The sequence below is a fragment of the Anguilla anguilla genome, chromosome 10 (assembly GCF_013347855.1).
Source record: "Anguilla anguilla isolate fAngAng1 chromosome 10, fAngAng1.pri, whole genome shotgun sequence".
Lineage (NCBI taxonomy): Eukaryota > Metazoa > Chordata > Actinopteri > Anguilliformes > Anguillidae > Anguilla > Anguilla anguilla.
The window spans coordinates 48,235,478-48,260,358 of NC_049210.1; the positions used below are offsets into that span (position 1 = coordinate 48,235,478).

The 24,881-nt window shown below is 41.1% G+C and overlaps 1 protein-coding gene across 4 annotated transcripts; it reads left to right on the top strand.

Annotated features, from left to right (window-relative positions):
- Nucleotides 1-130: 130 nt before the first annotated feature.
- Nucleotides 131-24,637, top strand: cfap57 (cilia and flagella associated protein 57). 4 transcript variants are annotated; one of them, XM_035380155.1, is made up of 23 exons: nucleotides 131-506; nucleotides 1,605-1,799; nucleotides 2,239-2,552; nucleotides 4,095-4,354; nucleotides 4,452-4,617; nucleotides 5,227-5,379; nucleotides 5,486-5,628; nucleotides 6,769-6,934; nucleotides 9,579-9,692; nucleotides 11,767-11,979; nucleotides 12,491-12,664; nucleotides 13,143-13,304; nucleotides 14,169-14,324; nucleotides 14,758-14,851; nucleotides 14,972-15,162; nucleotides 15,383-15,556; nucleotides 16,454-16,612; nucleotides 17,317-17,460; nucleotides 18,820-18,936; nucleotides 20,852-20,983; nucleotides 21,422-21,565; nucleotides 22,539-22,608; nucleotides 24,276-24,637. In XM_035380155.1, exons 2-23 carry the CDS (start codon nucleotides 1,637-1,639, stop codon nucleotides 24,461-24,463), a joined length of 3,597 nt encoding a protein of 1,198 aa, XP_035236046.1. In that variant the 5' UTR covers nucleotides 131-506; nucleotides 1,605-1,636; the 3' UTR covers nucleotides 24,464-24,637. The 4 variants fall into 4 exon arrangements, with proteins under 4 accessions (XP_035236046.1, XP_035236048.1, XP_035236047.1 ...); XM_035380157.1 differs by having other exon boundaries at nucleotides 5,489-5,628; XM_035380156.1 differs by having other exon boundaries at nucleotides 131-391.
- The last annotated feature ends 244 nt before the right edge of the window (nucleotides 24,638-24,881 follow it).

Genomic DNA, 24,881 nt, shown 5'->3' on the forward strand with positions numbered 1-24,881 from the left:
GTTAAACTGATTAACACTAAACAACGAGAACGGCAACAACGCAGTCTATGGAAAAATACAAGCAGTAGTTAAGACAGTTAATGCACCTAAGTCACCTACGAAACAGCTGCCTAGTTACAACCCTAAGCTTACAGTCATTTACAGGGGGTAGGGAGGGAGGACACCTAAGCGGTTAAGAAAATGGATGGATTATTATTTATTGCCAATAAGCTTGTAGTATAGTAAGTAGACTTAGAAGTTTAGCTCGTACAGCACGGAAGCTGGTCCTGGACGGACGGGCGTTCGTTGCTATGGGGATTGTTCGCTTTGAGTATCCTTGGTACCCATACCTAATAAACCTGCTGCTCCGAGGAGAGGGACTGGCTAAACCGTTAGGTAACTTGTTTTAAAGGTAAACAGTTTTATGCTTGACATTTATCTGTAACGTAAACGTTAAACCTCATTGCTGAACCTGAACAAGACTCATCTGACAGTTGGAAGTACAACAATTCACTTATTTCTGACACGTAAGTTATCTAACGTTATGCAGTCAGCAACCTCAACAGATGGACAACGAACATTGGTAAACATTAGCTTCATTCAGTATGCTTCCCAAAGGCGCAAACGATACTGTTACTCTACAGAATCTTTGCTTATTCTTAGTTCTTACAGAAGGCGCAATCTATTGTTCTCATACAGATTTTTTACTCATAATTATTACAATTATGGAAAAGTAAGGAAAGAAAGTAAAGAAAAGTAGGTGGCACCGTGGAGTAATTTATTCTAAGTTTCACTTCGGTTCTGGAACGTCGGTCAGCAAAAGTCTGTTGCGTGGCTATTTTTCGCTGTACTTGATGCGGCTTAATACACATCATAAAGTTATTGCGGTAACACTGGAAAACAAGTTAAATCGACATATGATGTGCCAGACTAATTTATTCGGCAGAGTCAGAGTAGACCATCGTGAAATATCTGTTGGGTCGTGAAAGTTACACGGGATTTACACCGAACACGACATTCCCGCGGCACTCTGTTGTTTTCAATGGAGAGAAGGTCGTCCCACGTATAATTCCTACAGCACTTACATTATTGTCCTGAAGACGCTCTTACTTTTAGTAAGATCTTGTTTAAGTCACCGGTGCACAAACTATACATACAGACATGCCTTGATTCAGTATTCCAGAGTTTTGTTTTTTTTTCCTTTCCCCTCATGTTCAATGGCCTGAATCACTTTTCCCCGCATTGGCTCGTTCCTTTTGCACAGGAGCACATACAAGTTCAGATCTGGGGTCTTGGCTTTGTCATTTGTACAGCCCTATTTTTTACAGTCTCTGGTACAGCCCACCACACAACAACTTTTTGGAATTTTGAGCCATTAGCAAGCAAACAGGGTTTTTTTCTGGAAGCTTTGTAATGTTACCTTATTGATTTTTTATTAATGTCACAAACACATGTGATCTGAATAGTGGACTAAATGTAGATTGTGGCCCAAGGTTTGAGCCAGCTAATAAGGGTTCACTGATGTTAAATTGTTCACTGCACTTAGGTTTACACACTGATTAAAGATAGAGGAACTTACTGTCGTAAGAGATGTAAGCAACACAATGTTTATTCTTCATGGGCAGGAAAATCAGGCTCAGACTTTACTCAGCAAAAGATGGCTGCGTCTCAGATTGTGGCTGAGCCCCATTTCATTTTTGGCATGCGACCTGGAGTAGCCAACAACATCTGCTACATTGATGAACAAACTGTCATCTTCCCAGCGGGAAACAATTGTGTGCGATACAATCTTGACGAGCAATCACAAAAGTTCATTCCAGGTATGTAATGTTAAAATTAAAACGTTAACTCATACAATTAATGTATACAATGTTCGATAGCCCATGGGAAAATCTGCAGTGAAATCTACGAAGTGAAAAAAATAAAATGCATGCCACAAGAACTGGAATATTCTGCATTGTCAGAAATGTTTTCTAAGGATATTTTATTGGAAATAAAAACTTGATTGGATTGATTCACTTCAAACAACAACTTTTGCCGTATCAATTGCAGTATCCTTTTCTGGCTTTGTTGAACTGTTTCCCACTCAAGTATGAATTCAGTCTGAGTTATTGTAAATATTGTTTTAGCTGATACCTTCTATTTTGAGTAATTTACATTCATTGATAAAAACAATTAATTTACAAAGTAGAGTATTTTCTTGAGAAAATAAGTTGAAAGTAACTTGCGGAAGGTTTGAATGCCTGTGTGTTTCCTCAGGCTTAGAGAAAAGCCTGGGATTGCAGTCCTTGGCCCTCAGCCCTGACCGGCGCTACCTGGCTGTGTCAGAACAGGGTGAGAAGGGCATGATCTCAGTGTATGATCTGCAGAAGGAGCATAACAAGAAGAGAAAGGTACTGACTGGAGGAGATATTGCTGTGCAAGAGTTTGTCTGTATGGCCTTCTCCCATGACTCTAAGTACCTCATCAGCCAATCAGGAGCTCCAGACTGGACCCTCTTTTACTGGGCTTGGCAGAAGCAGAAGGTCCTGGCCACACTAATCACTGGTGGGCCCACCAATCCTGTGTATCAGGTAACAGCACTTTACCAGCTGAATCCATTTCAAGAGCCTGTTCTGTTCAAAACGCAACTCCTGTTCTTACCTATTTAACACTTGTGTCCTAGAGACTAAACCTTTCAAAATGATAATAGAAAAATTAATCATACATATATGAATATGTACTATAATTAACAGATAATTTAATAAATACATAAACTAATATCATTTTATATATAATGTGAATGCCTGGAAGGTGAAAATTGTGTTGTAGAAAGAGGGCAAATCTAAGAGGAAGATAGGAGAAGTGTATCTAGTAGCTAGCTAGCTTCCATCATTCGGCTTCATAAATAATTTTTGTGAGCTAACCACAATACTTACTGCATAGCATAGCTACTTAACAGGGCATTTGCAACTTTGTGTTTTTTCCATTTATATAGGTTTACATTTATTTGGCAGATGCTTTTATCCAAAGCGACGTACAAAAAGTGCATTTCATGCTCATAGACAACTACTAAACACAGGTTCGATAAGGTATAATACTTATTTTGTACAGCTATTTCTAGCCAAGAACACAGTTTAGTTCACAGTGAACACTATTCAGGCCTAACCTCTGCAAAGCCAACTAGGCAGAAGAATAAGCTACAGTATTAGGACAAATACAAATTACCAAAAAGTGCTGGGATGGGGCAACATGTAACAAGTGTCATGAAAAGGGGGGGGGGGATTTAGAGTGAAATATACAGCGTGGTGGTAGTTAGTCCAGGTATAGTCTGAAGAGATGAGTCTTCAGGCCACGGCGGAAGATGGGTAGTGAGGGAGAGGTTCGAAGAGGGACGGGGAGTTTGTCCCATCACTGGGGAGCTAGGGTGGAGAAGCTCTTTGATCCCTTTGGTTGGGTTGGAGGGGATACAAGGTGCCCTGCTGCTGCAGAAGGGAGTGGTTGAGTAGGCACATAGGATCGAATCATGTCCTGCAAGTAGATGGGGGCTGTCCTGTTGGCTGCAGTGTAGGTAAGGGTCTGGGCTTTGAATCAGATCCTGGCAGCGACCGGTAGCCAGTGGAGCGATCGCAGCAGAGGAGTGACGTGGGAGAATTTGGGAAGGTTGTAGATGAGTCGGGCAGCGGTATTCTGAATCATCTGTAGTGGCTGAATGGCACAAGCTGGCAGGCTTGCAAGGAGAGATTTGCAGTAATCAAGGCGAGAGGTCACCGTAGCCTGGACGAGCAGCTGGGTAGAGTGTGTCATCAGGTAAGGTTGAATCCTTCTGATGTTGTACAGAAGGAATCTGCAGGACCGTGATGTTGCATAGGGACAATAGGAATATTTTTGCATGGGTGCAATATGTACAGTACATTTAAAAATCACAGATAAGACAATATTGTGCAGCCCTGAGAGTCTGAATATACAGTAGATCATAGTTACATCTATAAATATTGGTATGTCTAACCAAATGTGAGCATTTTCTTGATATACTATTTCCCCCAGTAACCTTATGAAGGAAAGCTATGTAAATTCACACTGTTGTTTGCTGACATATAGATGTGACAGATTTGTTCAACACCATATGTTTGCAGGTGAGCATAAACCCTCTGGACAATACTCAGATTTGTGTGAGCGGACATGGGGTGTTCAGGCTTATCCAATATGCCAAGGGGTCCCTGAAACAGTTTAATGCCCAGAAGAAGAAGGTCAATAACTACCTATCACATGACTGGATGTCAGAGAAGCGGGTGATAGCAGGCACAGAGATGGGCCAGCTGCTGGTGTTTGAGTCTGGAGAGCTTCGTTGGGAGATGAATGTCATGACTAAGACCTCCACACAGGATCCAGAAAGGTGCGGAGTAGATTGTCTGAACTGTGTTTTTAGGGCTTAAACCATAATAAATGTTTGGAAATGATGAACAGGTTAGCAGTCCCTTTCTATATTTCAGAACAGCGGAGAAAAATCAAGAAGCAGCAGTTGCATCCCAGCCGCCTCGTGTCAGAGTCATCAAAGCGTACTCCAAGGGGTTTGTCTGCTCTGCGGGACCAGGAACGGTCTTTCTGTTTGAGAAGATGGAGGATAAGGATGGCTACAGGAAATGCTCTGAGATCCGGGTACTAGAACCTTCTCTGCATGAATGATATTTTGTGCAATTATTTTAAATGATCGTCGGCACCCATTAATCGATTAATAATGATTAACTGATCTACTAAAATCTACTATATGGCCTATGAAACATGAAAACAATAGGCCTACCAATTAATTAGTTGTATATATCAGAGAGATTTGAGACATGTCCCAACAATTACGTGAACAGGATTTTGCTTGATGCATTAAAGCACTAACAGCAAAACACAAAATTATACAAACACTGATCATGGACTGAGAAATCAGCACAGGAGAGAAGGACCACTGACATTTTTAGTTCAGCAAGTTCACAACTTTGTACAGTAGTCATGTTCATGTGCTTTAAACAAAAAAGGTAAGGACTAAAATAGAATGAAGTGCCGCGAGACACCCAACAAAAGACCACCACTAGGCAATATTCCTGAATTCTGTACCATAGCCTAACCCTAATCCTAACACTAACCTGTGCTGTTATGGATATTTATGTCCAGTGGTGTGTGTGTCTGTGTATATACACGCACACTCACACACACAAATATATATACACATATATACATACAGTCATAAGTGCCTACATGTATACATATATTTTCCAGATCCCACCAGATCCGTATAGTAATGATCCCAGCCAGGCAGAACAGCAGGAGTTTGTGTCCTTGTGTATTAGTCCATCGGAGGAAACCCTGACAGGCTCTACTAACCGTGGTCAGCTCTACAGTATTGCCTTGTCCTCTGCAGAAATTGGCAAGGTAATGTGGCAAATAGCTCACTTGACTTTACCTCAACTTGCTATATTTGGTGTCAACATTGATCTGAGAATCAAGGCTAAATTGGTAATCATTCCTTTTTTTTTAGCAGGGGGATCAGGCCCAGTTTGATTTCCTGACTGAGTCCTTCCACTCTGACACCATAACGGGCCTGTCCATCTGTTACTGCAAGTCCATTGTTGCCACCTGTTCGTTGGACCGCTCTGTGCGAATCTGGAATTTTGAGACCAAGTAAGATCCGCTTCTGAACATACAACATCACTGGGTGTGCTATTTTTTGGACAAAGCTAAGACAAGTCTTTTTAGTTGCCAGTTACCCAAGCAGATGTACCATGCAAAAAGTATAGCTACTGATCATGCTCATGACCAAAGTAATGATAGAGAAAGAACAAACAGGATTTTGTTCCAACACTGGACAGTTGCTAGACCAAAAATCTCTGCCATGAAAGACGTGTAAGAAACTGCCATGGAATGCAGCTACTGGAATGACAAAGACCCAAATGCCATAAACACACCACTGGTTTGCAGCTGAAATTTGGTTAGCTTGTGAAAGAATTACTTAAGGTTGCCAAGGAAATGGGCAATCCATTCTCAGCGAACAGTACAAACTTTCCTGTTAAATTCCAGGAAACTGCAGACAAGCTGTTGTTGATGGTGTTCAGGATGTGGACAGGACACAGAAGAGTTATAGGTGTGTCTTTGTTGCAGAGAGGTTATAGACTAAGAAGTTTCAAACCCAGTGTATCTACGTCTGAACCATCTGGACAGGGAAGGAAGAGTTTGTTAGACTAATTTCCAGTAAACATCCTGCATTGTGATTTGTTCTACCGAGTGCAGCGTTCAGCAGCGTTCCGTCAGTCAGTGGTTGAATTAGCTTGACTTGCTTTCTCTAACTGAAGTACCACTTACGTGAGATAATGATTCAAGAGAAGTAACTGATCATTCATATCAAAGCACATCCCCAGAAGTTGGGGATCTTATCGTATATCAGTGTCTGTGAGCCAGGCTCATAATACTATAAGGTTATGAGCCTGGCAAGTAAGGCAAGGAAAAAGTCAACTGAGCTGATCAACTGGAAAGGAACAAACTCCTTATCTTCAGTCTCAAAAAGCACTCGTTTTTATGAGAATGTTAAAAAGCCTTTATTTGTCAGTGATCATGTGCATGAACCTTCTATTTGGGTGGGACACACAGTATTAAAGTTGTCCCTAGAAAAGGTTTGGATTATATTCTAGATGATCACAAGACTACATAGTCAAATGCTGAACACGTGTCAGGCGGTATATCCAGATTTAATAAATGTAGCTTGAGATAAGCGTTGTGATATTCTCTCAAAATGTTGATCCTGCTACTCTGTCTTCCCTCTCGAAGCTCACTAGAGGTGTACAAAGAGTTTCAGGAGCAGGCCTTCAGTATAGCTCTGCACCCCACCGGGCTGTTCATCCTGGTGGGCTTCTGCGACAAACTGCGCCTGCTCAATCTACTCATCAATGACATCAGGACATTCATGGAATTCAATGTTCGTGGATGTAGAGAGGTAGGTTTTTCAGAGAATTGTGGTGCTAAAGATGGAAGGCCTGATCTTTGCTGTGTAATAAGGATGTAGTGTACATTCATAAGAACACTGTAGTGCAATACAGGTCTAAAAAATAATGTGTACAGGAATTAGAGCTGGGCAATATGAAATGAAACATTGCACTTGCGTGTAGCACTTTGCAAGTCACTCAAAGTGCTTTACAGTGATGAAGGAAAACCCACTTTCACCACCACCACTGTGTAGCACCCACCTGGGTGATGCACAGCTACCATTTTGCGCCAGAACGCTCACCACATGTTGGCTGAGGTGGAGAGGGGGAGAACAATTTTTCCAATTAAATCAGGGGATGATTAGGTGGAAGGCTGAGAATTTGCCTAGGACACTGGGGAACCCCCCACTCTTAGCGAAGAGTGTCATGGGGTCTTTAATGACCACAGTCAGTCAGGAACTCGGTTTAACGTCTCATAGTGCCCCCGTCACTACACTAGGGCATTGGGGATTATTGACCAGAGCAAAGATCACTGCTTAACACCACCAGCAACAACGTATTTTTCACTGGAGGCCTCCCATCCCAGTACTAACCAACACACCTGCTTAGCTTCAGCCGTTAGGCAGGAGCAGGGTGCATGGTGGTATGGCTACTAGCCATTTTGAGCAATATAATTTTGTTGGGGATGCAAAATTAAGTTACATACTTAATATCATGTTGTGCTTATACTGCATGTTTTTTATGTGGCCGAATTAGTTTGAGCACCCGGCCAGTTGACTGCGGAACCACGCATCACATAGTAGACATACAGTACATATACATGGGGGACGGGAGCAATGAGCGGCCTTCTGGAATTATACCAGAAGTGTAGAGTACACACAGCAGTGCCAAAGCGTGCCAGTCACAGCATCTCTATTAACACCAAACGCATTCTTCTACGAGCAGTCCAACAGAACTCTTGTGGACTGCTCAGAATCTGCCTTTAGAAATAATTCTTGTACATTAATGAATGTTTTGTTAACAGTTCAATGAGTTACATTTGTGTTAATTTGTATTATTGTTATCACTGCATGTGCTGCTACCATTTTAAAGTTCTAAGTATCTTTAATGAACAAAACTATTTCTCTTGAGGGTCTTACGTGCTGTAATTGAAAGGAATACTAAGCAGGATTTTTAGCTTTGCTGTGGTCTCGTCTCTCCTCAACTCTATCCACCCACCTTAGTTCTATATTTTATATCCATTTTTATACCAAATATCATTTTTTATTTTGTACCTTTCAGCAGTTTCCAGGGTTGACTCTGGTTTTTGAACAAGCCCTGTCGGCTTTTCGTTCTCCCTCTGGGAGGATATTTAGTACCAGAGGTAACATTGTGGGCTACAAATGGGATTCAGCTGCGGCAGATTCGGCAGCATTTTCACAATTTTGCACGCTTGTACTTCATAGGCATGTCCCAAACCGAAATCAAAAAATACATCCTTCTAAGGTGCCTTATTTTGGTTAAATTTGAAGACAACATCGATGTATGGTTTATCAGATAGGATATCCCAGTGGTCTTTGGGATGCCCTCCGCCTTCTTACTTCAGTTAAAATGGCAGCTGAAAACAGTGCAGCTGCAGCGGAGGTGCTTGTTTGAACAGTGAACTCCTTCATTTGTTGTGGTTGTATTTAAAATATACACTTTAATTATTTAATACTCTGGAATAATGTATGTAATGTTTTTAAGCCTCAGTGACTCGGCAGCTAACTTGCTAGTAATCGCTTTTCTGTGACGTCATCCTGCCTTCACAGTGCGCCCTAATTCACTGCGTTTTGTGGACGCTGCCTCCGGAGTGAGCTCAGCAGCGAGGCAGCGGCCCTCCGTGTGAGACGCAGCCTGTCATGCCACCGAGCATCACCAGAAACTAGATAGATATGTGTTTCTGCTAAATAAATGTAATGTAATGTGTTTCTGCTAAAAACCTATAAGAGCAGCTGAGCACCCGAAGAACAAGTTTGCCTTACACAAGAAAAAAATATTATTTTAGCCATATCAGCCAGCCTAACAGAAACAGTGATAATGCAAGGTGCAGACAATACTACTACTTCTGCTTCTGCTGCTATTATTACTTTCAGTGCTGTTGCTTGAGAACTATACTTACGGGTAGCACTTGTTAGCTGTATAGCTTATGTAGTACTTACATTATACTGTTTTAAATATACCACCAGTGCCTTCTGTAAGCCGGTTCCTCTGGAATTCCAGCTATAGCATAAAGTTTTATATTTGAAAGTATCCATAGTATTCAAGCAAAAACAAAATGCTTGAATAAAGTCAAAAATGTTTCGATAAAATGTAGATGTATGTGTCTTGGGTACTTACGCTCACTGTTTGGATTACCTGAACGAAAACACAACCAGGCTAAATTCAAGTTAACTGAGTTGAGGATAAGGTAGCCTCTTGTGATATTCCATAACCTTCTAAATTGAGTGGGAATGGGACATGCCTACAGTTTCCAAAACCATGGGCAGATCTATAAGTGAGGGGATCCTATTTTTATTGAGAAAGTTTTTCATTGTTATTATTACCATTTACTTTTATGTTACTGCATTTTTGTCTTAATGTATAATGCAAAGTTATGTTTGGATTATTTTAATTACAAACTGCTTCTTCTTGCAGTGTGCATTTAGTAATGGAGGACACCTGTTTGCTGCTGTGAATGGAACCGTCATTCATATTTACTCCACAATAACATTTGAAAATGTTCGGAACTTGAAAGGTCACAATGGAAAGGTGAGATTCTGAAGATAAAAAATTATTTAAGATATGTTAGGCCACACACTGTTAAATGCGAAAGTATTGGGACAGTATTGGGATTGTTTTTCCTCTCTAATCATATTTGTATTGTCAGTTCAAACAATGACTGAGGCAAAAGCCACAATGTCTGCATTTATTTCATGTTTATGTTATTTATGTTATTTTCGTGTTTTTTTTTTTTTTTTAAACACACATTGAATTATATTATAGGAATGTCATTCAAAGTCAGGTCCGCCTATTTAAAGTCAGGGGAAAGTTCTGACAAATTTAATAACTTGGTAAATATTTTGTTGCATACCCTTTACATTGGTTGACTGGGTGGAGTCTGTGACTCATGGACATCACTAGGCTCATAATGTAACCCTGCCAAGCCTTTATCGCAGCGCTGCCTCTTTCAACTTTGTGTTTGCTGAGGTATCAGACCTCAGTTTCCTATTGAATAAGTGAACAGCATGTTCAGATCTGATGAGACTGGGCCACAACAAACACTTCCTCCTTTCCTTCCTGATAAGCTCCTTCTTCCTTTTTTTGTGTATGTGTATGTAATGGGTCGTTGTCTTGCTGCATGGAACTACAGACTCAAGCGGTCACACTGCTTCCACCGTGCTTGACAGAAGTAGTAGTATGCTCAGGGTCCCGAGTCTTTAGACTGACATAACGCCCCATCAATGGTAGACAAAGGGGGTGCTGCTCTATTGACACCAGTGGTAAAAACTACTGAGTTTGTTTTAATTTAAGTTTATTCCAATATGGTTGTTCAGTGTTTTCATGATTTTATACTGACAGTCATTGAAGTCATCGTACCATTATTTTAGTTTGGATTTCTAAATGTCCATTGATAAAGTTACTGACATTAGACTGATGGATCTATGAGGACAATGCCAAGCATTAGCATATTTATCTGTTGGGTTACTTATCTACTGTGGTGTGGGGATGGCTGGTTTAAGCAGCCACACCTGCCCTGGGTCAAGCTAATTTAGACCTGGCCAATTGGATAATTGGTTAAGAATTGGATAATTGGCCAGGCTAATTGGACCCGGGGAACAGGAGTGGCTGCACCTGTGCATAGTGAGGTAATCAGTGCACACAGGTTAAATCTGCCATCCCCACTCACACAAGGGGAGCCTCTGTCATGACTGTTTTACATCTGCTCAGTTGGCTGTAACATCTTGCTGACCCTTGTAAATAAATGTGGACTGTTGGAACATCATCTCCCTGTGTCTCTGTGCTGGAGGGCCCCATGGAAAGCCAGTTTGGTGGCCTGTGGCAGGCTTGTTTGTCACATCTACAAAACTGGGTTTAGCTGAATAGCCTAAAATTAACTATGGGATTCTAGCCTCGCCACATTTGGATAGCTACATAGCAGATTATTGCTGAATTGTGTCATATATCTGCAGTTCACCCAGATATCTAACCAGAACAAATTAAGCCAGGAAGTTGGGCCATTTGTTTGCTAAGGATTTCCATGTCCATTTGTAAGAAATGATGAGACATAGTTCCAGTGTTCTTTTAAATTTAACAGTTGCAAAGAGACAGTTGTGCTATAGTATTAGCGGGAAATCCTCACTCAGATTTTTTTTGCAGAGTAGCTGAACTAAACTTACTGTTCTGTCTTTGTGGAGGTCTAGGTCTTTCTTCTCATTGGGACCTCATCCTTTCGTTAGTATTGCAGTACGATGAGAGTATCCCAATTAAATACACAACAAATATTAATCATACTGTTTGTTTCATGTGCTTCAGTGGTGGAATTCGGTTTTGGAATTTGAAAGTGAAATACAGCTTCACTCCATTACTAAGGGGGAGCTCTGTCACCCAGATGTCTGACTTATTCCAGTCTCGAAACAAGATCAATGTGCATTCATAGTGTTTATGATATGAAAAGTTGGGATTTCTATGAAAAGAATCGGAAATAATAAAATGAGTTAATTGGTTCTTAACCAACTTTTCTGCTTTACTTTCATGCATGTATGAATGTAATTATACTGTGGTGATCTCCCGGGTACAACACAGGAATGGCTTGAGCGCTGGTACGCTGTTTTCTGTGTCCCAGGTGCGCTCCATCATCTGGAGCGATGATGACAGTCGGCTGGTGTCGTGTGGCATGGACGGGGCTGTGTACGAGTGGAACACCCTCACCACTAAGCGGGAGTCTGACTGCGTCCTCAAGACCTGCATGTACACCAGCATCGCCATCTCTCCTGATGCCAAGATTGTCTTTGCTGTGGGAACCGACTGCACGCTGAAAGAGATTCAAGACCACCATGTATGTTAAAGATTTTTCTTCATTAGTGAACTACATTTAAAATTCAACTTTATGGACACATTTGATGACAATAGAGGAATACTTGGACAGTGTCAGTGTTATTGACCCTGCAGTTCCTATGCCTGTTGTACCTGAGCCTGCAGTCGTGTTAACATGGCTACACATGGCTAGATTTGTGAGTTAGCTAGCCAGCCTGCTAGCTAGTCAGTCTCTGTTTGTTTATAGTGTTGCCTGGCAACAGGGACAGTTGTTGGAACTATATTTGAATTAGTCGAATTAAAAACAATTTAAGCAAAACAGTGCTTTGCTTATTATTTTTAATAAAATGAAAAACTATTGCATAAACTGTTGTATAAAACTAATATGACACTCCAGGTTGAATGTTATGGTCAGCATTCCACTTCCTTCGTGCCTATGACGTAGCACACGCTTACTAATACACCCCATAACATGCTCCCTTTTTCGTGAAATTGCTTAATTATGAAATATCACATTTTTTTCTGATTGACAGATAGTGAAAGATGTGCCAGCTGAAGATGTGACCTATACAGCCGTGGCTTTCTCTCTCTCTGGTCGAATGCTTTTCACCGGCACCTCGTCTGGGACTGTCAGGGTTATGAAATACCCTTTACCCACACATAAGGACTGGATAGAGTACCAGGGCCATGCAGCACCAATCACCAAGGTACCGGTCTGTTAATGCAGCAAGTCCTGTCTTCGTACCCATGTTTACTTTTGTTCTTGAGTCTGTTTTATTATTCATGCTTCGTTTGGTTAATTAAATCACTAATTCAATATTTTCATTGCTTCCTGTGTTTTCTTCTCTACACTTCAGTCCCATATTGCATGTAATCCCTTCTAAAGTGTTATAAAGGTTTCCTTTTTAAATCTCTCCTTGTATACTTGAGTGCCTTCTGATGCACATAAAACATTCCCGGTGTGTCCCAGGCGTCTTCCTCTGTGACTGCTGCCTCAGATTTTACAGTGCAAAGAATCCCTTGACAGGCCTCTGCATTTATCATGATTTAATTATTGAGAGGCATTGATGTAATTTTGCTGGTAGTTGTACAAAATCAAAAGTTTGTCTCCAACTGACATTGTCTCTCAGTGTCTTTACATATGCTGATATCTAAATTTGCTGTTTCAACTGTGTGTGTCCTCAGATGGTCATTACTTTTGATGACCAGTTCTTACTGACTGTAGCAGAAGATGGCTGCTTGGTCGTCTGGAAGATCATAGACCAGGAGAGACATGGTCTGAAGCGGGACAAAGCAATCTACTACAGTGAAGAGATCCTCATAACCAAGACTGACCTAGAGGACAAGGTACTCCTGCTCAACTGTAAACCACATGGGGTAACATTTTCCTTAATGGGAACATTTTGTCCAGGGTATTTTGTTTTCTTGTTTCAAGAATTATTTCATTATATAATTTTAATTCCTGTATTTATGTTTTTGGCTGTTCTTACACTGCATTGTGGTCCCTGGGGTACTGCATTTCATTCTTTTTCTTACACCCGTCTGTGACAAGAAGAATGGCAATAAATGAAACTTGAACATGAACATGTTTATTTTGTGTGACTGTAAAAATAATGGAAGCTGTATGCATTAACTGCATTAGTTATTTCCGTAAGCGGTTTGAGTATGTAGCCTAAAAATTTAATTCATGTGTGGGTGATGGTATTCGCAAAGAGTGTAGCCTTGCTTTCGAAATGTTGCCAAGAAAAATTGTAGACTTACTCCACCCCACCACAGTAGGCCTAGTGCCCTTTAGAAATATTGCGGGTTCTTCGCCACCAGAAACAAAATAACCAGGAGAAAGTCACCTAAGGCTGACACTTTTTGACCCCGAAGGAGGTTGGTAAGTTTAGGTAAGCCATGTATTGTTGTGAATAAATTATGGACTCATGCATTGGCTGAGCAGCTGTGCTCTTTTCCCCAGACATTTAATCTTTTTGGGACCAGGATTTTGGGGAAAAACAATCACCTAAAAACAGACTCTCAACAATCTACGCAGTTCAAGCAAACCTAAAGATAATACGCTATTCTGTAATACACTTCTGCTGAAGTGGCAGAATTTCTTCAAATGTTGCTCTATTTTTGCATTTATAACTCAGACCTACATGTGACCTGCAAATGCTTCTACAGATTAAATTAATTGCTTTTCTCTGCCTTCTCACCAACTTTCAGAACCAGAACATGCTGGAATTAAAAACAAGGGTCGAGGAGCTGAAAGTAGAGAATCAGTTCCAGCTTCGGTTGAAGGGCATGGATCATGAAAAGGAGGTCAAAGAGATGACTGATAAGTTCATGCAAGAGATCGAATCTCTAAAAACAAAGTACCAGGTGAGCTGCAATTCACGGGATGGTTGTAGTTCATACTGCAAAGTCTGTGAGACGTGCTTTTAATAACACCACTAAGTATATATATATATTTTAATACAGAATCTGTAATTTTTAGTGGCTGAGTTTGTAAAACCAGCATGATAAGCATAGACTGGGCTGCAGCTGCAGCTTTGGTCCTGAGCTATGTGTTTAACTGACTGGGAAACTACATTGCACAACTGGCCCCTTCCTGTCAGAGGTATAATAACAGAAGGTATAATACTGAATAATACACCTCTCCTTTATGCAGTACCTCTGCAGTGCTTCTTTGCATGAGTACGGGTGCCACAAGGGTCAGTTGACAGGCACAGTTAGCAATTCCAATTCAGGAAGAATATAGGGGGAAAAGAATTTTCTAAAAAAATAACCTGATAATCCCGCAATTCTCTGGTAGGTTCTTAAGGCTGAGAAAGAAAAAATGGAATCGGACCACAAAGAATCCATGGAAAGAGTGATGGAAAGGAACACAAAGGAGAAGCTAGATCTAGGTAAACACTGCGCAGTGGTGTGATATTTAACAATCACCCGCAGCTTCTCCACTCTGGTACTGTGGCAGTTGGTGACACTGAAGACATGTCACATTAAGCCCCTCCCTCTTGCCCTGGCAGAGTCAACCAGTCTTCAGAATCTGATGCTGGAGTATGAGAGGTATCAGGAGCTGCAGCACAAGTCCCAAAAAATGCAGGAGGAATACGAGAGGCAGCTTCAGATCACTGAGGAGAGGAAAGCACAGGCCCTGGAGGAGCACACCCAGCAGTATGAGTCCAGATTGAAGGAGAACCTCTTCAAACTCAAGGAGGTGAGAGTGGGAGCCTCGTAGGTGGAAGTACAGGGCAGAAACATGCATGCCAAGAAATATGAATGGAATGGAATTTGCCATTGATCCTAGGACATTAAAACGATGGCAGCATGTTTTTGAATGAAAGAAACAACTGGATAAGAACAAATTGTAAACATGGTCCGCATGGCCTAATATTCCTCTTCTGTTGACATTCCCATTTCCTTCCTGTTTGTCCCAGAGTGAGGACAAGGCCCAGCAGCAGCAGAAGGAATATGAGGAGATGATAAGGCAGATAGAGGAGGATGCAGACAGGGAGATCCTGGACATTCGTGCCAAATACGAGAGGGTTCTGAAGGAGGAGAAGGATACCAGCTTGCAGTTGAAAGATGAAACTGGCATTATGAGGAAGAAGGTAAATGGGCCAATCAGTCAGAAATTTGGCATGTTGTTATTATTAAATGCATTTAAAGATAATTGCACTCACTGTTTCAGCCTGGCTCCGCCTACTACACAGTTCTGAAAAATGAATCCTGGGGTGGGTGGAGTTGGTGTGTCTCTCATTTGCATAAAGTGTTCTATATGAAACTCAGGTTCAACTGTCAAACAAGGCATTGCAGATCAAATATGAACTAAGATTCAGCAATTACATGGCTTAATTCTCATCTAAAATGTTTTCAGAAACATATTTTAGTGGACTGTTTAGGTGGAATATGAGAAGGTTTATGAACAGGATGCTGTGTTTTCTCTGGTTTGAAAAGAATTGGGCCAAAATCTATCCAGTCAATCACCTGCCAACAGTGTTCCGTGTCGTATTAAAAAATAAACTGAAAAATGTTTGGGTGGCAACAATTTTCTGGCTGGATATCTTTTAGTAATTACGCTATATGACCAGAACTATCTGGGGCTGTTTTTCATGGTTTGGGCTAGGCCCCTTAGTTCTAGGGAAGGCATGTTCCAGCATGACAATGCCTCCAAGCACACAGCAAAGTCCATTTAGAAATGGTTTTGTCAAGATTGGTCTGGAAGAACTTGACTAGCCTGTAGCATATTTAATAGATAATGATAATTTGACCAAAGATAATATAACTTTGGACAGGAGATCAGGCTGTTGGCGGGACTTCCACCCTCTCTCAGGTGGCCCTCTAGTGTCGAGCCTCCTGAACTGAGCCCTTCCATATGGACCTATTGAGAATCACAATGCTTTGCACTGCCGCTCAGCAGAGAAGACTTTTCCTGCTGTTCAGATGTGCCTGCATTTAGCCATGCTTTCTCTTTCTCTGTTTTGCATCTTGCCTCCTCGCCATTGTAGTTCAGTAGCTTACAGAGGGAGATCGGTGACAAGAACCTGGAGACTGAAAAACTAAGGTTGGAACATCAGAAGCTCCAGGGTGTCATAAAGTCTTTGGAGAAGGACATTGTGGGCCTGAAGAGGGAGATTCATGAGCGGGATGAGACCATTCAGGATAAGGTCAGTCAGCACAGGTGGACAGTGTCACCATTGTAGATTTAAATTTTTTTTTTTTTTTTTTTTTTTTTTTTTAAATTAAAAAAAATACAATCCTGGACCTTTATATGATATCACCTAGTTATCGTTGAAATGAAAACCTGTCCAGCAGACCACTTTCCAATTTCTAGTTCTTGTCCCTGTGCCATGTAACGTTTTTTTGGAAAGCAGTTAAAAGCTACAACAGCCTCTGCAGTTGTTGCTTGCACTAAATGTATTGCTTATTTGGTTTCTTATGATAGGAATACTGTAGCAGTTTCAGTGGTGCCCTGCGAAACTGTCATTGTTGGCAAAAAACCTATGTCCATTTTGACATTTGGGTTTTTTAAAATACAGATTCAATTTAACGCTCAGTTTCTTAACTCAACTCTATTAAAGTTGCGTTTTAACCCCATGTAGTAACAGCACTGCCATCTTGGTTCACTCCTAGTTCAATTATATCCCTGAGTCACACAATCACTTGGGATCATAGTTCTGGATAACAGAGAGGTCAAAAGTGGGTTCATTGAATGGGACGGGGTGTGACACGAGCTTGACTGAAGACACCAGTGAACAGGGATGAGTTCAGAGAGGAGATTGTATCATAGTTATCTAATTTAGCAGAAGTACTTTAAGCTTTACATTTTTTCATTGCTTCCCATGAAATGCTGAGTCTTTTTTATCTGCAGGAAAAGTGCAACTATGACATGAGGATGAAGAACAGTGACCTGGAAAAATTCAAGTTTGTGCTGGAGTATAAAATTAATGAGCTGAAAAAGCAAATTGAACCCAGAGAGAACAGTATCATAGAGATGAGAGAACAGATCCAAAAGGTAAGCACTTCAACAACATGTTCCATAGACTTTATTAACAATTACAAAGTGCCCAATTTCCACAGCACCTAGTACAATCAGAGTAGATGTTTGGAGGGGTGTTAGTGCAAAACAAATGGCAGCTGTCCCAAGGTTTTCTTTGAAATAGTAATTACGAGGCAGGAACTGTTTGATTTGCAGGTATTCCTATGTTAAGCATAGCAGTGACTTGTTCAGGACAGTTACTCCTTTACACAAATAACATGTTACATGTACAGTGTTTGTACCTGAAAGTATATGAAGTGTGGCATACCCCACACCGATACCGTTGCCTTGAAACAGTCCCAATCCATTACCCAACCTTCACATTGTACCTAATTTATTAATGTTTTCTACAATTTTCCTTTTTGTCCAAATTTGGAATGGCCAGTTTCATTGCTGCAACCACCTCCTTCTATGTGGGAGAGGGCTCAGAATTAAGTTTGTTCAGCTGCCACGTGTTGTACCAGATGGGGTGTGCGCCCATTTGCATGGAAGGAATGCAAGCACACATCTAGATGATGCAGGCTGGCAGCTGATGTGCAATAAGACTGATAATCCTGCAACTGGATACTTCCCTCTCCACAGCCATTTGTTTGCTACCAGCAGTCCTTCTGGCAGTTGGCACTGTCTGGTCAGGATGTTACCACACTGTGGTTTCAGATCTTATGGCGTATATTCACACTCTGGAATGTGTACCCATAACTTGAGCAAAACTTCAGCTGTAAGCGGTCATAGTTATTGAATAAATGCAGTGAGCTCCATAATGTGTGACAAAGGCATATTGTTTCTTGATTTGGCTCTGCAGTCCGCAATATCAGATTTGTAATCAAACTATTCACATGTGTTTGAAGTGCACATTCTGAGCTTTTAGCTAAGAGGGTTTTTATACACTTCAGTTTCATGATGTAGAAATTGCAGAATTTTTTACACCCACTGCAGCATGCAGTGCACCCCAACATGCTGTTCTACTGGACCCTGCACATTCTGCATGTCTCCTTTCTCCCACTGCAGCATGCAGTGCACCCCAACATGCTGGTCTATGACGGCAACTAAATTGAACCCTAACATATGAATTTCACTCAATGCTGTGTGGCTCACCTTGCTGCTTGGCCCATGACATCCCTGCTTGCAGCTATATTTTCATGTGCAATTGCATAGAAAATTGTCTGTACTGCTGTTCACCACTGTGAATTGATTCAGGGTTATCATTAACCGAAGGTTCACCTGAATTGTGGGACCTATGTTAAATAAGTTAAATTTAATCAGACGTGCAGGAGTAAATCAGTGGATATTGTAATATGAATATGAATAATACTGGTGTGTTTTATTATTTGATAGATGGAAGATGAACTGGGGCAGTTCAAGAGAAAAAATACCCAGCTGGAACTGACGATTACAGAGCTCAAACTGAAGCTGAAGGTCACAGATGAGGACAAACGCAAGGAGATGCAGAGGGTGTGTAACCTTCAGCATTTCTGACTGGCAGTTCATTTTTAAAAGTGTCTTCCTTTGGCTCATTTAGCTAAGCTAGCTAGTGCTACATGGTTGTAAAACTAATATGGCGTTTTATTCAGTTGTGTCTACCCTTCATATTCTCTCTCTGTCCCCTGTATGAAATGACAGTTTGTGAAAGATGGTAGATCTTGACAGTAGAAGCCAGACCTGTCACAGCAGTCTAGTGGGGCCTCTTAAGCGCTGCGGCTGCACTGCTTTGGAATACAGCTTGTTTCATTTGTGTGAGCTAAGATAGCTAATATTGTTTCATGTAACTTGGCGCAATTTTGATATCAATACTTCTAATGGCAGGCCTAGATTTGAAGTAATGACTTATAGACAGTGTTTTGTATGTGTGAGTAACTTGGATTTTTTGTACATTGAAAACATGCTTTTCATCAGATGACTAGTGGGGGCATTGAGACGGCGTCCTGGGTTGGTTTGTCTGGCATGATTAACAGAGGAGATAATGGAGAACTCCCTCTCTGCCACCTAATGGAAAGATTTTCCCCTCGGAGCGAATTCATCTTACCTTGCTCATAATATGGGTTTTGAAAACTCTTAACTAATTTCAAATACACACTTGAAAGCACAATACAATCTTCCCCCAAACTTTTCCAAACTTTGACAAACTCAAACAGGGCAAACTCTCTACCACCAAACAGGAAGTGCATATCAGGCACAAGCAATTAGAGGCCGTGCTCAGAGAGGCCGTGGTCAGTAATCATAGAGGCCATGGTCAGTGCTCAGAGAGGCTGTGCTCAGTGCTCAGAGAGGCCGTGCTCAGTGCTCAGAGAGGCCGTGCTCAGTGCTCAGAGAGGCTGTGCTCAGTGCTCAGAGAGGCCATGGTCAGTGCTCAGAGAGGCCGTGGTCAGTGATCATAGAGGCCATGGTCAGTGCTCAGAGAGGCCATGGTCAGTGCTCAGAGAGGCTGTGCTCAGTGCTCAGAGAGGCCATGGTCAGTGCTCAGAGAGGCTGTGCTCAGTGCTCAGAGAGGCCATGGTCAGTGATCATAGAGGCTGTGCTCAGTGCTCAGAGAGGCCATGGTCAGTGATCATAGAGGCTGTGCTCAGTGCTCAGAGAGGCCGTGGTCAGTGCTCAGAGAGGCTGTGCTCAGTGCTCAGAGAGGCCATGGTCAGTGATCATAGAGGCTGTGCTCAGTGCTCAGAGAGGCCGTGGTCAGTGCTCAGAGAGGCTGTGCTCAGAGTAATTCTCTCTTGTTCATCCTCTTCTAAAGTACTTTGTGACTCCTTCCGTTACCCTCTTCCACAACATCTGCTTGCAACTGAATCTGTAACAAATCCAAATAAATGGTAATAATTGTTTATACTTTTGCACACAACCATTCCTCTTGCATCTCTATGAATCTCCTGTTATTCAATTTTTAGACACAGTCATGCTTAGGCTCTTTATTTCAATGTAACCTTTGAGTGAAATGTTCAATGATTGTGTGCGTGTTCTTCAACATAAGTGTGTTGGGTGTGGTTGTCTCAAGTTGAAGTGGTACTCAAAAACACCAAGGTCAGCAGGTCTGAAAATTGTTTTACAGTTCAGTTTATTAGTTCAAGTACAGAGTATAATTACACTTGTATGGGTGTGCTACTATAATAGGACAACCAACACAAGTGCAAGTGTATTTTGTACAGTAAAATACTATATACAGTCATCCTCCTGAGAGTACTAAGTCTATATGTTATGTCAGTACTATGGCTAATGTGTATTACTCACAAGGGGATGACTGTGCACAGAGGAATTTCTATGTTTGTTACCCTAACTTGTGCCCATAACAAAGAGGTAACTCCTGCATGTTACTGTGATCATGTATGAAAGTCTAGGCAGTCATCACTCACTCTGTCCCCTCTCATGTTTGATGCAGGTGCGTAATATGAAAACCTTGGTGCAAAGGTTCAAGACAGACCTACACCACTGTGTGGAGTTTATTCAAGAACCCAAGAAATTGAAGGACAGCATTTGTGAGCTTTATAGTTCCTACGTACAATCTGATGTGGTAAGATTGAAGACATTGTTCTTTTAGGCCAATGTGTGTATTGCATTTAAATAAAACCCTTTAATAAAAGCTGAGAATTGGCACTTTAACCCCATGTAAATTATTTTATTACAAATCTGAAATTGTGAAGTACAAATCCAAAAAAAATGTCTTTGTCTCAAACATGATGGAGCTCACTGTATATATAGTATGTCACTCATTCTTACATGGTGAGTATTGGTATTTACTTTTGTTTATAATGCTAAGTGTTTTTTAAATTGTGCTCTTAATTATGAATGGGCCTTCTGTGCCTTCACATGAGACTAACATTGAAGAAAGGTTTCCAGAAGTGAGAAATGTGAAGTTGTGATTTTTAAGAAAGACAGGTATTCTCCTGTGTGGCAGGGTTTCCAGACTGGCATGTGCTGAAATAGTCTGCTATTCTGTATGTGTTTCCAGGTGGACATGGTTGGGGGAGACAGTGACATCCAGAAGGAGTACAGCCGTCAGCGGGATCACTTAGAGAAAACCGTGGCCAACTTCAAGAGGAAGATGGCCCGGGACAGTGAAATCCATCATGAAGAAAGATTAAGGATAATAAGGGTGAGAGAGCAGTTTTTGAATACTCCTTTATAGACCTAATATCCTCCATAGTTAGTTTGTGTTTTAAAATGGCTAATTTCAGCGGGGTGGCAAATATGAATGGGAGTGGATGGGAACAGGAACACTGAGAGGAACAGTACTGCCGTTAGCAGGGACTGTCTGATGTTGCTACAATTCATGCTATTCAAATACAATGGGGTAAGCTCCACAACATTACTTGTGTTATACCAAAGTGAAATATCCCTTTAATGCCCATAATTTTGGCTACCAGGTGTCCACACATTTTTGGCCGTGCAGTTTATGAGTTGCTACTGTGCATAGTATTTACTGTTACAAAATCTCAAAAATTTCAAGATGTAGAAGGTTTCAGATTTAATATTCAAACTATGTATCATGTGTTATGACTTGCATTTGTAATTGTGCATTGAAAACACCTGAAATACAAGCACCAAAAGGTGATACTCTTCTAAAAAGAACATCCAGACTGCTGAATGGCTTACCCTGTTTAGGCACTGTGCTCGTCCACGGATGGGCCCCACTGTCTGGTTTCATATCCTAATTGGCGTTAACACAGCCCACAGAAGGGAGGGTTTCAGTCAGCATCTCAGTGCACGCTGGCACCCCCCCGCTGGTCAGCTGCATGTTTGCCATCTTCCAGTTGAGCTGCACATGAGGTGTGTTCCTCTGACTCATGTCTGTGCGAGCCGGACTTGTACACTGGAGTGTTGTAAGATACTGTGCTCGGCAGCACATACTTCAGAGGAGGGCACTAGCTTGTTTGCACTCTCCTGAATCAATAGCTTTCGGATTGCTGGAATGAGCATTGATTAATGGTTGGGCATTCCAAAAATGGGGGAAAGCAATTTTTTTTAAAAACTGAAAGTCTTACAAGTGTAAATTCTTAATTCTTAAAGTATTTCAAGAGAGTTAGAACCCTGATGGATACATGCGTGTGTTTGTTGTCCTCATGCAGGAAAATACGTCCCTGATCAATGAGAACCAGGAATTAATACGGGAGCTGCACCACATTAAGAGTCATGCCCGTAAGTTTGAGAGTTCATGAAGGAAGAAAATCTGACTGGATTCCGTTTAGTAAAAAGCATAATCTCTTTCATGGAAGCATCATTTTTGTTACTTTATTGTGCTGAAATCCATGTGGTTATATCGCCAGCTATAAACCTACAATTTATATAATTACAATGCCTGCAATTATTCATCCACCTGATTTTAATGAATGAATTGAGTGATTATTTGCACAAAATTACTTTTGATAGTGCTTGATCGAGCAATTTGTACCAAACTGAAAGGTTTGACCGATTTACACAAAACTTGGCATGCAGCACAGTCATATCACAAATATGTTTTTACTGAAGTGCAGTTGCTATACTTAAAATGTGCCAGAAGGAAGCCAATAAATTTGCATGTGGGTGTTGCTTTTTACCCAAAAGCCAATAAATCCCAGTGGTTTTAACATAAAGATAAAACTTGATGTGTCTATTAAGAACTCCACCTTGAGAATAACTGCAAAGAATTGGCACGATTCACCCGCATGGTGGCACTACAGAGACCAATTTTTTTCCCCCCACAGTGTTTATGTAGAAATTTAAAACCTGCTATCTGGACTTATCTCCCCAGTATGTATTCATCCAATACAGTGGTCTTCCATAGTCTATCAGATTTTTATTTTTGTGCATCAAACAGTTGATTTTGACACACTTCATGTTTTGGCTATGGCTGATGGATTTACTTTGTTTTTTCCACCTCATGAAGCCCTGCTTTATTGGCATTGACACTTACTTGGTCCTCATGTTTAGACCAGTGGTTCTCAAACTCAGTCCTGGGGGACCCCTGTGTATGCTGGTTTTCATTCCAACCTCAACAGCAATAATTAGGTGCTTTTCATGTTTCAGAGCTGGGGTCTCCAGTCTTATCTAGAAAGGGCCAGTATGAGTGATGTTTCACATCTGGAACAAACTCTAGACCTTTTGTTTGTTGTTTCAGTTGGTAAAGCAACAACTGAGCAGCCAATTGTCCAGTTACTTTCAGTGCTCCAAAAGGGCTGCAATTCTTACGTCTGATATGGAAGATGTAAATGCTCAAAAATGAAAGTTTATAGTCTGCACTTTGAACTCATAATCATCGTTTCATTTCAAATTCATTGTGCTTGAATACAGAACGAAAACAACAAAAGTTGTTGCTGTCCAAATGCTTCATCGGACTGCACTATGTTCTTTGCCACATTTAGAAGACTACGATTGACTGGATTGACTCTGAAATCACTATATATATTATAAATTACATACTTAATATTGATATTATATTAATAAATCTGAGGGGGTACATGCTGGCCATTAGGATTGCCATATTTATTCCTGTTTTTTGTGTGAGTAAAGGCTGTGTATGAAAAACTAAAGTCCCCTAAGCCTGGATTCACGTAGGGGAAAAGTGCTTGACTTGCACAGAAATTCCAAGTTAACCGGGAGTTCTTAAGCCAGGATTTGACCCTAAGATAGGTTCCCCCTCTGAGTCCGGTTCTGCTCAAGGTTTCTTCCTGCTATCAGTCAGGAAGTTTTTCCTTGCCACGGTTGCCCTAGGCTTACTCTTTGGGGGACGGTTCTCTGTAAAGCTGCTTTGTGACAAAACTCCTTTGTTAAAAGCGCTAAACAAATAAAAATTGATTGATTGGCTGATGTTTATTCTTTTCCACCAGCGCTTGCCTCGATGACGTCTGCTCCTGTCACTTCAGTGACAGTGCTCAGCTCCAGCGGTGAATCAGAGGAGATTATCCAGCGCCAGCGTGTGGAGATCGACCGTCTTCGACAGGAGGTCCTGGTCCACGGGGACACACACCTGGTCCAGAGCCCCTCCACCCTCAAACTTCCCCCACTTCTCTCCTAAAACTCCTTTTTCCAGACAACAGATTATATGGTCCAATGACTATCACCTATTCACTGTACAGAACCTATAAGCCTTCAGTCTTTTAAAACACAAGGAGAAATTCTTTTTTATAGTTTATGGCACACAGTTTGAATGTTTAATAAAAAGACTCTTTAAATGTAAATGTGTCCGATAGCAACTTTTATTCCTTTTGTTTTTTGTAAGGCATATTTATCATTTAATAGTAAGCAATTATGTGCTTTTATTGGTTTGCTAAAGCTAAAGTGGCCAGTTGTTACTGTCTCTTCTACCTTTAGCTAAGCAAACTATTGTTATTGTCCATACTTATTATTAGGGGTCCAAGCACGAAGTGTCTGAATCCCATTGTGTTTGTTCATATTATTATTAAGCTAAACGTATCTGGTAAGTTTGGAAAAGT